We start from the raw sequence: 13,456 nt of genomic DNA on the forward strand, positions 1-13,456 counted from the left end.
ATTAATGCTTCTGACAAATCAAAACTGTATGTATCGTCAAATGTTGCATTTAATAAATAGACTATCACTTTTGAAAAGGTTTCATTTAAAGTTTAAAAAAAAAAATCACATTAAACGGTCCTTATAAAGATGTTTCTGATTTCCTATACCTCAGATGTTAAATGTTGAAATTAGTTTTTCATCATCTGCATATAATTTTGGAATTAAAGTCTAAAATGTGGATCCAGTGAAACCATTAGTATTCAATATCACTAATTGATGTTCATTTTTCTCCTGAACAGGCGTCCCCTCGGCTCCCGGTCAGATTGTTGCTACCAGGAACACCAAGTCATCAGTGTTTGTGCAGTGGGAAGCTCCCAAACATCTGAAAAACCTCATGGGATATTATATCGATGGCCGTGCTGTCGGATCCAAAGAGTGGTTCCCGTGCAACCACAAACCCTTCAAACATACCAGGTAAGGGTTCCAAAATAAAAGTCTAACTATGATTCATATTTCAGATAAGTTTTGGAACCTCTTGGAATCAAATGATTTGAGGCTGTGCTCTTATCTTATACTGAGCGTTATTGTGAACTTTATCCAGTTTGATCCCCCTTAATCACCAATTTCTTAACAAAACTCATGTGACATGTAGATGCAAAATCACAACCACATAGTCATTCGTCTTTGTAATCTGCTGTGGTTTGAACATTCCAACCATTTGGGCGATTTCCTTTTCCTGACTTGATGCAATTATAACTCTGAAGACAAACTCTTGATGGATTCTTGTCAAGTGTTACTTAATGGCTACTTAATGGTAGCCACAACAAAATATAATTTGTGCCAAAAATGTATTAAAAATAATTAAATAAAAATATCCGATACAGGAACAAGGGGAAGGACACCAAGAGGCCCTTTGTTTACCGTGCTAGGTCCTAATGTGGTATCATAGACAGAGAAAAATGAACACTCAGTTTGTGTAGATGGATAGCAACAACTGTTAATTGTATTCAATTCAAATAAATAAAATACGGATGTGCCATAGGTTCGTGGTCCACGGCCTGATCCCAGGGGAGACCTATGTGTTCCGCGTCCAAGCCGTCAATGTCTTCGGTCTCAGTGACGAGTCTCAGGAGTCCTCTCCCATCGCTGTGGAGCCGGCCCTCGGTAAGACAAACCCTCACTTATGGTTCTATTAATATGCTACTATTATTTAAAATGTCAGAACCACAGTAGAAACCTCTGGTAAAAGACAAAGGTGAACACATAGCATACTTTAAAGGAAGATTTAAAAGGAAATGGAATTCATAGGAGGTTTCCTTGATTCCAGCTGATGCTCAGTGTGAGTCTTGTACTTATTGTGTCCAGGGAAGGGGGTGGAATATGGTATGTACTAGTGTTCATTTTCTCCCACCTTACTTACTCACAGCTCCTTCTTTGTCCACCTTCACTTTGCATTTTGTGTTTTATTCACAAGAAGGTATATTTTCAGTACCACTCTGCACCTATTACCATTGGAAAACACTTTATATTTTAAATTCAAACTATTATGTAAAAGGATCACGTACAGGTAGTCACAATCATCCATATGATTTGTTTCCAACAGTAAATAGAATAATGTTTGCAGGACTGCATAAGGATGCGTAAAATGTTAAAGTTGTCTGTAGTTCAAATGTGACGCTACATTATACATGAAACTGTAATTCAGCCACTCCCAGTGCTCCCTTCGGCATCACCATGCTGAGCTGTGACGGCTCCTCCATCACTGTGGCCTGGAAGAGTCCCAAACACTGTGGCGGCTCCAAGATCAACGCCTACTACATCGACAAGCGTGACGCCGACACTTTGGTCTGGAAGGAGGTCAACCTGAGCGCCGTCATGGAAAGGATCTGCACCGTGAGTGGCATCAATCAAACACAAAATTTGATTATTGAAAATAAAAAAACACCTGATGTAAGTTTGTTTTGGAACTTTTAGCTAAACCTTTGGATTGTCATGGATATCTGAGGAATAAGTTGTGTTTTCATGCAGTTGATCTTTTAAAGATTGATTAAGAAAAACCTGATTGATTTACATCAGGGTTATTTAGCAGTTAATCATTCAGTCTGATGAGATGATAGAGATTCCTTTGTACCCTTAGGTGGACAATCTGAAAGAAGGAACCTTTTACGAGTTCAGGATCCAGGCCGCTAACCTTGCTGGTGTTGGTCTACGATCAGCTCCCAGCACCCCAATGAAATGTGAAGCTTGGACCATGGAAGAGCCAGGTACTGGATCACATGTGTTTCTTCCATTATTCAGTACTATTAACAAATTCTTAATGTGACAAAGTTTTGCTGGTTCCACTGTCAGTTATATAGGGCAGCTATTCTTTTGATGAAGACACATGTTTTTCTGGGTATCTTGTAGTGAATAGTTGAGTTGCTCGATTCTGAAATGAGATGTTTTAGAGATCTCCTGATTGCTGAAACTTGTTGATTGGAAATTTTGTCAGTGAATCTCTATTCGGTATCTTAAATACTACTTATCAATCAGAATCAATCTCAGAGAAAAACATTGCTTTTAGATTGGAAATATAATAATTATGTTCATTGAAATGTATGTTCACCTAACTTTGCCTCGTTTTAAAACAAGAAAATCCCCCAAAATTTTTACTTGGCAGTTAAACTGCAGCTGGACAACCATCTCTTTGGTCCTCATAATGTGTTTTTTTTCATAATTTTTTTTTTTTGTCAATTCAAGGCCCAGCCTATGACCTCAGCTTTAGTGAGGTCAGAGGTCAATCTCTGGTCATCTTGTGGAAGGCTCCAGTTTATGCTGGAGCGAGCGCTGTCACTGGATACTTGGTGGACATGGCCAAGAAGGGTTCATCAGAGTTTGTTACTCTGAATCAGGAAGCTGTGAGCCACCGTTTTCTGCAGGTAGGAGACCTGATGCATTATGTATAATGTATTAATAATAACCCAGCACCCCTGTTCACCTGCCAATCCTCTTCCCACACTAATGTCACACTGTACATGTGATACTTTCACGGTTTTGTGCAGGTGACTGGACTGGAGGAAGGTGAAACTTACGTTTTCAAAGTCCGTGCTGTCAATGCAAACGGTGTCGGAAAAGCTTCCCAGTTATCTGAGCCGGTCTGTGCCAAAGCTCTTCCAGGTAACAACATCGTCACACAGATCACTTTTACTGACAACTTTTTTGCACCACACACTTTATATTGCCACAACCAGTGCTTGAAATGGGCAAGTACTCACCGGTAAGCATTACTGGCAATAACACATTTTGCTCATCAGCGTAACGTGGTCGTTTTCTAGTGCACTTATATGTTGTCTGATGCTACATAAGATCAGCAGGAGGAAGATCCAGCTGTGATTGGTTGTTATATGCTGGGAGGATTAAGGTTAGGGTTAGAGACCAGTTGACTGACAGTGAATTAGCCAATCACAGCACCAAACATTTCAGAGCGCACTTCCCTCCAGCTAATCTTTCCATTCTTGTCAGTGGCTAATGGTAAGTTTACATTAACCCTACAATAACATTGACCTGGCTGCAAAAGGGCACACAGAGAACACACAACACAAACACTACACAAATTATGTCACAGCTCAATGTGGGTTAAATGACAAACTGAAGAAAGAAGTTTGCTTCTGTCATCTCTTAGTAGAGTGTTTACATGTTATTCATTTTCACAGGCACTAAGGAGATTGAGGCTGGTGTGGATACGGAGACTGGAGACATCTTCCTCGCTCTCGAGGCCTGTGAGATCTGTGAGACGTCCAAGTTTGTTTGGTCGAAGAACTACAAACCCGTCGGTGACTGCCCCAGGGTCGGCATCACAACCAAGGGCCGAACGTAAGCTCGCTGTTACCCACAAAACGTCAGAGGCTTCAGGGGCACATCTATTTGGCTTCCTCTCAGGTCACAGCAGAAGGGATTATCTTTGAAAAATAAAATATTCTACTGCACTTTCATTCTGTAAATACAGCAGCGCAAACAGTGTGTTTCTCCCCAAAGGCCCTCATCTGGTTTGCTTTCTGTTTGCCTGTCCTCACTGAACTCACAATAACATGCTGCTGAACAGGATTATGTTTTTATGTTTCCTGTTTTCAGTGTTCATAAAACATATACACGAGGTCATTTAGATCACTGAAAACAATGCTTCCTGTTTTCAACAAGTTTGCTTTCAGGTGATGTTTAACATCTGAACTCCAAACTATGTTTTTAGGTCTGGCCATGACAGAACAAAGTGTGCAGTCAAAATTCAAACTTTATTCAATTTATGCTAAACTGTATGCTCACCTGGAGGCAACTCTGACATTTTTACGTTCTTAGCTGACCTAAAAGCCTGATGGCTCATGGTCATGTTTGAAGGTTATACTATCTTAGCCTTTAATCGGCAATTATGACTGGAAGTTCATCAACTGAACTGTTTTCTCTCAAAAAGTAATGTCAGATTATGAGAAAATAGTAAGGTCTAAAACACCGAGAGACGTAACAAAACCGAGTAAGCTAAAATGCTTTGCCTCAAACAACTACATACTCTTGGTTTTAACAGAATTTCACACTTGAATTAAATAGTTAATTGCTGTAATTGTCTTGACTTTACTGGATATAGAATTGTTTTTGTTTGTTTCACAGCTCCAGACTTACTTTTACCAACCCAGATAAGGATGATTTGGGCAGATACTCTGTGGTAGTCACTGACACAGAAGGAGTCTCTTCCAGCCACACTCTTACTGAGGATGGTAGGTCATGAAGTTTGCTGTAATACTGTATAAGAAATAAACTCTTACAAATTTACAAACAAAACAAATTTCATGATTAGGATTCTTTTAGCTCTACATCCTTTGTTGCTGTTGTTGTGTTTGTTGCTCAGGTTTGTTTTCTTGAATCTGTTCTGCAGCCCTAAACACCATGCTGGAGCTCAGCTATGCCATCAGACATCCAAGTGAGTAGCGGGCCGCATCATCACACCTCTAGTGTCCTTTACTTTTACATGCTTTCCTAGTAATCTAATTTCTGTGTGTTTGTCTCGGTGCAGTTGTTCCCTTGAAACACGGTTTGAACTACGAGGTTTTGGAGAAAGGTCACGTGCGTTTCTGGCTGCAGGCCGTCAAACTGTCCCCATCCGTGTCCTACAGGTTCATTGTTAACGACAAAGAAGTCACCAGTGGGGAGGTATAATGTCAACATTCAGTACTGACTGAATAACTCACAGTAGCAATAATACACTCATACAGCTCATACTTAGGACTTTTTTACTTCAAGAAAATGTGCTGTATATTTTTCTGTTCTCGATCCTGTTAGGTTTATTTTTCCAGCTTTGTTTGAACTCCGAACTTGCAATTGTTATCTTGCTGTCAAAGAAACCAAACAAACACACACCCATCATCCATGTTAAGCAGTCAGCTTTGTGTCCTACATTTAAAACATCTTAACATGATCACATGACTCCCAGAAAGGAAAACAATGATCCGCTGTATGTGTTTGAATGTTTATCTTTTTGTAGTGGTAGATACTGCATCTTTTACAGTATCTACCATGGACAAATGTAAAGAAAGGTGTAAAATATTTTTTTGGAAAATGTCCATCAATTGTTATGTTGATGTATAAGTATTTTATATTGCCTTGACAACAACTAAATTTGAGTTATTTTTGTTCTCTGATGCTTTAAAAGGTTTATGTTCACCAGTACATGCAGATTGTTCATCATTAAGTCAATATTTTCATTTAAATGTGTTAATGTACCTGTGAGTTACTGGAATATATTAAAAGTATAGTGATTAGAGCTTTAATATCATAAAACTATAAAGAAATCTTATACACATTCCAGAAAGGGGTCTGAAAGCTAACAAAGAGACTAATAAGAAGGCAAACACCTCCAGGTTTAAGACTCATTGGAAATATCATTGTTTTTTCTAATTTTTCTCTCAGGGCCATAAGATCAGCCACGATGTGGCTACAGGAATCATCCAGATGACGATGGACACTTTCACGAGAGCCAATGAGGGCACGTACACTGTCCAGATCACTGACGGCAGGGCCAAAACTCAGACCTCCCTGGTCCTGGTAGGAGATGGTGAGACGTTCTTTATGTCTCATATGATGATTAATAGAATCGCTGAGTGATCATTTTAAATTCTCACTCCACCTTCCCTATGACTCTCTCTTTCAACTTTAAGTGGACTTCTGAGTGACTGTGTTTTTGGTGTTTCAGTGTTTAAGGTTGCTCTGAAGGAGGCTGAGTTTCAGAGGAAAGAGCACATCAGGAAGCAAGGTACCAGCACTCACAATGACTCATGTGTAGTATTTCATTGTAGTAACTTTTGTGTTTTTTGATGCAAAATATTAAAAACATTAATAAGTTTTTACTCTGACCACCTTCTAGGTCGGATAGCCTTCACTGTTGCTTCAGCTTTATTGGACGGTTAATTTAGTCATTTACATGATTTCTCATTCTTGTCATTTTAGGTCCACATTTCTCTGAGTATCTGTATTTCACTGTCACTGAGGATTGCACTGTGATGCTCGCCTGCAAGGTAACACCACCACATGATGTTCTATAATTCTAAACCCCATGACAGTTGTGCTTTTTTATTTCTTTATTAATGAAGATGAACTCACTCACATTTTTGAGTATTCATCTCTTTGGCTCCTTTACCTTGCTGTTAAAGTCAAACCATTTAATCCGGTGTGTTTGTCAGGTGGCCAATGTGAAGAAGGAGACAGCTTTCCACTGGTACAAGGAAGACGACGAGATAGTTCCAGATACTCCTCCCAGTGTCGCATCTGGAGCCTGTGCTCTTCCCATCCCTCTGGTAACATCTGCAGCAGGAGCTCGTTGACTCACATGCTGCGTATTAACAGTAGTTATGACTTTCAACTTTCAAACAAATATTCTTCATGACAGTGAAAACAATAATCTATCACTGACCTAATATTCAACTTACACTATATGTGTTTGGACTTATTTTGCATTGCATCTAAATTGAGAAAATAAGAACTGTGAAAGTCCTCATGTTAAGTAATGAGTCACCATGTGCGACCAAAGTCCAGCTGTTTTGTCACACTGAAGGAAAATGAGTAAATTAAGGCATTGTTTTAAAAACTGACAGATTTGGGAGTTTTCTTTTTTTTTAAATTCATGGACATAGTTATACATGTCAGCAAACAAAAGAAACAGAGATGATACAAGCAACACTGACATATTTTGCTTTGGGCAAATGTGATGAAGAAGAAAATCATAAATAAAAGGAACTCTGTGACAACTACACTGTGAATTGGCACTTTACACTTGTAAATGATTTATTTCTTGTATGTCTTAAATGGTAAAGTAACACACTCCTGCCGCTTTGTTGATACAGTAATCATGTGTTCATTCAGTTCTCCAGAAAAGATCAGGGTGTTTACAAGGCTGTGCTCAGTGACGACAGAGGAAAGGACACATCTGTGTTTGACATTTCCGGCCAAGGTACAGTTCCATTGTTCAGATGGGGTCAACCGTGGTGCTTGGTATTGGTACATTAGACATCTTATACGGTACTTATTATGGTTTTTTTTTTTCTTCTTTAACAGTGTTTGACGACATCATCAATGCCATCGCCCAGATTGCTGGTAGGTTGGATCAGCTATAATAAAAATCATCTCAAATTCAGAATATGGGTGTAATGCATAAATACAAACCATGCAGTCGTGATTCCTCACAGGATTTACTGTAAACTTTTTCCTCTAAAGAATCAGCCTGTTTCTAAATGGAGCCTTAAAATGACTTAGCCTGAAGATCTTCCCTCCAAAAACAAGTCTAATGAGGCATATTTGTGATGTGTGATATTCAGGTTTATTAAATAAAACTGACTTTACTTGATTTCTTTCAGAGTAGAAGTGCTTAGCAAAACAAACACGTACATTTAGAAACACTTCTTTAGAAGGTGGAAAGCAGCAATGCCTCATTATCAGCTGCAACAACTTGTGTTTCTCTGGCAACACAAATACCTGCTGCATACTTTGTGCGAGTGAAATTGTGCACAATACGGAGACACCTAGCCGTTCTAAACACACAAATTCACTTTAAGCATGCCTGGCTTCAACATGTGTCTGTAAAACCAGTTGGTTTTTTTTAGCTGATTATCTCTGACTGTGTGTTTGCTCCCAACAGGTGCGTCTGCCTCAGACTTGGTGCTGCAGTGTACTCCAGAGGGCATCAGGCTGCAGTGCTACATGAACTACTACACAGAAGAGATGAAGACTGTCTGGAAGCACAAGTACAGTTTACATACTTTGACTCCACCAAGTAGATTAAGTATATAAAGATTCAAATGTTTACTTTTACATGCACTGGACTTACCCAAGGCTGCCACGTGTGTTATTCATCTGTGTTTATTTACTCTGATATTTTTCACTAAAACATGATTAGTTTTATCAGAAAACGTGCAGCCCTTCTTCAGGAGTAAAGACCATGAAAACATGTTTATATAATCATTTCTTGTGTCTTAAATCACTCACTTCTGTTAGTACAGTTACATTTTAATACTCGTACCTGTTTACTGTGTGAATTTCTACAGCGTAGTGTTGACTTTACTGTCGTTCAGCTTTGTTATTCAGATCAGATTCAGTAGAGTAGTAAGTGATGGACTAACATACGCTTTTGTAGAGCATTAACAAAATGTGTGTGGGAGGGGGAGATAAACAGAGATAGTTTTGAATTGGACTTTGCTATCTATTGTTATTTTAAGGTGTATAAAACTGTCACCTTGCTTAATATCTCTCTGACCTTTGTCTTATTAATTCAGCTGTAGCGAGTTAGCAAGTGTCACAATGCCACTGAGTGAAAAGTGTCATCAGAGTATCTAAAAGACAATGGCTAGTGCATTAGAGATGTAGAGATTTGTAGTTTGGCTTTCTTGAAGAAATTGTATTTTCTTGATTCCTGTTGTTCTAGGTTTTGTACCCTCATGGTTGAAATGCACTGATTGTAAGTCGCTTTGGATAAAAGCGTCAGTTAAATGAAATGTAATGTAATGTAGAGAAAGGGACTTATGAGGCTCTGGTGCTGGTGATGATGGTTGGAGATACTACTCTACTGACCCCCGCAGCGAGACTGTGAAGTTTATTCACACATTATTTGTAGTGTAAAGAATTTTGAAGGACATCTCTATTCACACTCCTTTCACAACTTACTCATTTAGTATGGAATTTAATGTTGTTGTTTTTTTTACCAGTGAATCTACTTGCACATTTTTCTTCTAATGTTATAAATCCCTTCTAGTTGTAGTGATGGTGCACTTTAACACAGACTGTAGAAATTGAAATCCTCCTTTTTCACTCAGTTGGAGTTCATAACTAAATGGTGAGGGTCTGTGATGTAAACCTGCAGGGAGAGTAAGATCGCCTCCTCTGAGAAGATGAGGATTGGCGGCACAGCGGAGATGGCCTGGATGCAGATCTGTGATCCGTCCGATAAGGAGAAGGGTAACTACTCCATTGAAATCTCAGACGGTGTGAAGACCCACACCCGCACATTTGACCTCTCTGGACAAGGTAAAAAAACTATTCCTTCATCTACATCTGTATATTCATTTTCCTTATACTTTAGTGTTTGCTTTTTTACATATATTGTTTAATTACTCTGGAAACAATGATTTTCATTTGTTTTATTATTTTCTTCACTCTGAGTTTCTATAAAACTTCTGGTCAATTAGAAGAATAATGTCGGTGATCGTGATCTGTTCCTTTTTTTGCAGCATACACTGATGCCTATGAGGAGTACCTAAGACTGAAGTATGTTGTTTGAATGCACAGTAGTTTGTGAACAATAGTATCTTTAAATTATGTATAAATTGTATTAATCATGCTGAACTTCTATCTTTTAGGGCAGCTGCATTTGCTGAGAAGAGTAAGTATATTACTTATTATATTAACATCTGTATTTAATCCTCTAGATTTGAACCTTTTCTTTAAAGGCACATTGACCTATTTATGATTTGGAAGCTATGCATCAATCCAGAGATGATGTAGAAACTCAAGTGACCCCAACGGCTCTTTGAACATTCTGAACATGTTCTGAAGAGTCTTGGGAGCAAATTATGCGCATTAAAAGCAAAGTAGAAATGAAAGTTAAAACTTTACATTCCTCAGGTCTCTCCTCCTGAACACCTCAGCCTTATTTAAACCAGGACATGGTTCTCAATCAAATGTGTAAAGGCAGAGTAGGCCATGTGTTTAAGTCTGAAGTGTTGTGTTTGTGTAGTTTCTAGTTTGTCCTGTAGTAATATGAACTCTTTTCTTCCTCCTCAGACCGTGGCAGAGTGGTTGGTGGTCTGCCTGATGTGGTCACTATCATGGAGGCCAAGGTGAGGATTTCTCAGCATCTACCTTTAAAATACACATTTATTACACATTTGTTTTGGGTATTTTGTTCACATTATTACATCAGCTTTTTGGTAAGAAGGTCAAGGATCTGCCCTGGTAACATACCCACTGAGCAATTGTGGAACAAAAAAAGGAGGAGTTATGGGCTGTCACACTAAACCTTATTTTTATGAAACAAACAAAGTTCAAAAATGGGTAGAAAGTGTTTCTGAGAGGAGAGTGAAGGCATGCAGAGATGGTAAACTATGGTACTTTCTAACGAGTTCAGTTTTTAACCTTTCAGCTGAAAACAGCCTCCAGTAGTTTTGTAAATCACATTTTGTAGAACAAGGATTGCCAACCATTTCCCTCCGAGAGCTCTGCGATCTACCGGGTAGACAACTGTTGTAAAGTGTCAGTTGACGCAAATTGTGTCAAATGTATTATCTTATATTTATCAGAGGTATCTAACCATGCAGATAGTTTTGGTTTTATGCGCTTTTGAGATACTTGAGCTTGAAAAATTGTGTTTCTTTTACTGAAACTCATCAGCATTACCTTGATGTTTGTTCAGCTGTCATGCGAGCTGTTCAGATTGCATCCATAGCAGTTTTAGGTAAAATTATGCTTCAACATTCTGACATTAGAAATAGTTTAACAAATAAATCCTAATTTAAGGTTTAATTACGGGGTTTTCACAGAATAAATCACTATCAAGGTCAAGGAATAATTCATGTGGCCACTTTTTTAAATGACTTAAGTACTACAATTTGGAGGTCAGGGTTCATGGAAAACAAAAGAAATTCATAACAAATTTGTGTCATTTCTTTTTAAAACAATAAACATTCAACATACTTTAGTAGCGCTTAAAATGGCACTTACTTTTAGCACTTTGTAGTTTGGCTTTCTTGAAGAAATTGTATTTTCTTGATTCTTGTTGTTCTGGGTTTTGTACTCTCATGGTTGAAATGCACTTATTGTAAGTCACTTTGGATAAAAGCATCAGCTAAATGAAATGTAATGTAATGTAATTCAAAAGTCTGTCACTGGTCTAAATTCATGCTGTAACTGTTGAGGCACTCAAAAGTGAGCATATTGTCTATGAGATTCAAACGCAGAAGCGACAGTGATGCTACATTGTAAAACTGACTAGTTTACTTCAAGGATAATTTAAATAAAATAAAAATGTAATTTGTTTGAATAAATTTTATTGAAATAGTCACCCAACAAAACCAACAGAGGCCTTTGTGCTTCTGTTTGATTCCACATACCATTATACCCCTACTTTACAGATTGGGGATGGGAGCACAAGATCTGTCTATTGTAGCAGACTAGATGCCTCAGGGGTACAATACATTTTAATGCGAACTCACCCTTTAATTATTTTTTATGACAATGTTAAACGTGTTATCTGAATGAATTTTGACTTGAGTTGTCTCCTGACCACCTTCAGTCCCTGAGCCTGACCTGCACCGTGTGGGGCGAGCCGACCCCCGAGGTCACCTGGTTCAAGAACGAGCAGGAAGTCGCCACCAACGAGCACACCAAGGTCATGTTCGACGGTGGCAAGTTTGCCAGCCTCGTCATCAACAAAGTCAGTCCTGACGACTCCGGCAAGTACAGCATCAACGTACGGAACAAGTACGGTGGCGAGTTTGTGGAGATCACTGTCAGCGTCTACAAGCATGGAGAGCAGATCCCTGAGCCCAAACTGGGACATCCCAAAACAGCCGCGCCTGTGCCACCAAAGTCCCCAGCCCCCCCATCCAAGACCCCAACCCCAACCCCTTCCAAATCCCAGACCCCAGCACAATCCCTGAGGAGCCCAGCCTCCACCCCCGCTTCCACCCCGGTCCCCAAGTCTCCAACCCCGGTCCCCAAGTCTCCCACTCCGACTCCTAAGTCTCCGACCCCGACTCCACCTCGCAGTGTCAAGTCTCCAACCCCACCTAGATTCATGAAGTCTCCCACCCCACCAAGGAAGTAAACGGCGGTGGTGATGTCTGAGGGGGAAAGTTTAGCCGTTAGCAACTTATAGCATGAGAATGAAACCATGAGCTGTTCATTTAAAGTTTATTTAGATGTAGACATTAAAGTCCCACTTTCTAAACTGCTACTACTAAACTACTCTGGACTACAACTTCCAATAAATGGGCTGATAACCAGTCAGCTCCATGTCATTCAACTGTTCTTTTGACACAAGTGGGTAAAAGCCAAAAACCTAAAAAAAAAGTTAAGGCAAAGGTTAATGTTAATGTTTTAGAAGCTGCACCTTCCACTACACACTGCTAGTGGGATGCATGTATCCATTTTTTGTGGATATCAAAGGAGAGTTATGGTTCATTACAGCCAGGGTCTTATTTACAGTGACACCAATAAAAATAAGTCAGATGGGTCGAGGAACACAATCTGTCAGACACCAGATGAGCAGATATTTAGAGTACAAAATGAAAGAGAACAGTAAAATTATAACCAACACTTCATAAAGGTCAATCACAGTTAATAAACCAAGTTAATATTTCAGCTTTGATTTTCTATTCCCACCGTGTTGTGTGAAACAATGGCTCTGTGTAATAAATAACTATTAGCTTAACATTTCAGGAGTGTTTTAAGTTTTATTCAAAACTAAGGCGGCTTTATCTGGATCTAATCTGTGCATATCCCCAAACTTTAACATTTAAATTGGTGGGAATTATTAAAACTGATTAGAAATAATTCTGAAAATGACAGAAATAAGACCCAAGTTGTAATAAAGCAGAATTCTCTTTTAAACTGGATGACCTGGAATCAGCAGATACAGAGAGAGAGTTTTCAGTACTTGGGTGGGAAATTACCACCAGATACCAGATTACTACTTTTGTTTTTGCTTCCTTATTACCAGCTATTTTCTCCCAGGTAAGTGTTCATCATTTGGAGGTCCTAATTATGGCAGTCAGTGAGGCTGTGAATGAAAATATTCCTGCCCTGTCATGTATGCCAGAGAGGTCCATCTGTCTGTGAGATGTGGTGTCTTTCCCCCCAGTGTTTTGTGATGGCAATAAACTTAACTCATCAACCTCCTCCAGTTGTCTTTGTGAGTAATATATTTTCTTCCTCACCCTCCTGCATATGTCAGGAGGCAGCAAAG

At 39.1% G+C, this 13,456-nt stretch overlaps 1 protein-coding gene across 3 annotated transcripts in view; it reads left to right on the plus strand.

Annotated features, from left to right (window-relative positions):
* The window catches only part of myom2a (myomesin 2a), a 29,180-nt gene extending 15,791 nt beyond the window's left edge, over window positions 1-13,389 (plus strand). For all 3 annotated transcript variants that reach the window (XM_069167075.1, XM_069167072.1, XM_069167073.1), the window contains 22 exons: window positions 282-456; window positions 1,025-1,146; window positions 1,688-1,875; window positions 2,120-2,246; window positions 2,722-2,900; window positions 3,024-3,138; window positions 3,675-3,834; window positions 4,621-4,727; window positions 4,886-4,930; window positions 5,024-5,160; window positions 5,917-6,061; window positions 6,200-6,259; window positions 6,454-6,521; window positions 6,687-6,800; window positions 7,366-7,453; window positions 7,558-7,596; window positions 8,138-8,243; window positions 9,356-9,519; window positions 9,723-9,759; window positions 9,852-9,874; window positions 10,276-10,331; window positions 11,783-13,389. In XM_069167075.1, the coding sequence (XP_069023176.1) occupies window positions 282-456; window positions 1,025-1,146; window positions 1,688-1,875; window positions 2,120-2,246; window positions 2,722-2,900; window positions 3,024-3,138; window positions 3,675-3,834; window positions 4,621-4,727; window positions 4,886-4,930; window positions 5,024-5,160; window positions 5,917-6,061; window positions 6,200-6,259; window positions 6,454-6,521; window positions 6,687-6,800; window positions 7,366-7,453; window positions 7,558-7,596; window positions 8,138-8,243; window positions 9,356-9,519; window positions 9,723-9,759; window positions 9,852-9,874; window positions 10,276-10,331; window positions 11,783-12,316 (2,789 nt within the window). In that variant the 3' untranslated portion in view covers window positions 12,317-13,389. The remainder of the gene's footprint in view (window positions 1-281; window positions 457-1,024; window positions 1,147-1,687; window positions 1,876-2,119; window positions 2,247-2,721; window positions 2,901-3,023; window positions 3,139-3,674; window positions 3,835-4,620; window positions 4,728-4,885; window positions 4,931-5,023; window positions 5,161-5,916; window positions 6,062-6,199; window positions 6,260-6,453; window positions 6,522-6,686; window positions 6,801-7,365; window positions 7,454-7,557; window positions 7,597-8,137; window positions 8,244-9,355; window positions 9,520-9,722; window positions 9,760-9,851; window positions 9,875-10,275; window positions 10,332-11,782) is intronic.
* The last annotated feature ends 67 nt before the right edge of the window (window positions 13,390-13,456 follow it).

This window comes from Embiotoca jacksoni, unplaced genomic scaffold, assembly GCF_022577435.1.
Source record: "Embiotoca jacksoni isolate LCO1_2020_lvr unplaced genomic scaffold, fEmbJac1.0.p SCAF_4, whole genome shotgun sequence".
Classification (NCBI taxonomy): domain Eukaryota; kingdom Metazoa; phylum Chordata; class Actinopteri; family Embiotocidae; genus Embiotoca; species Embiotoca jacksoni.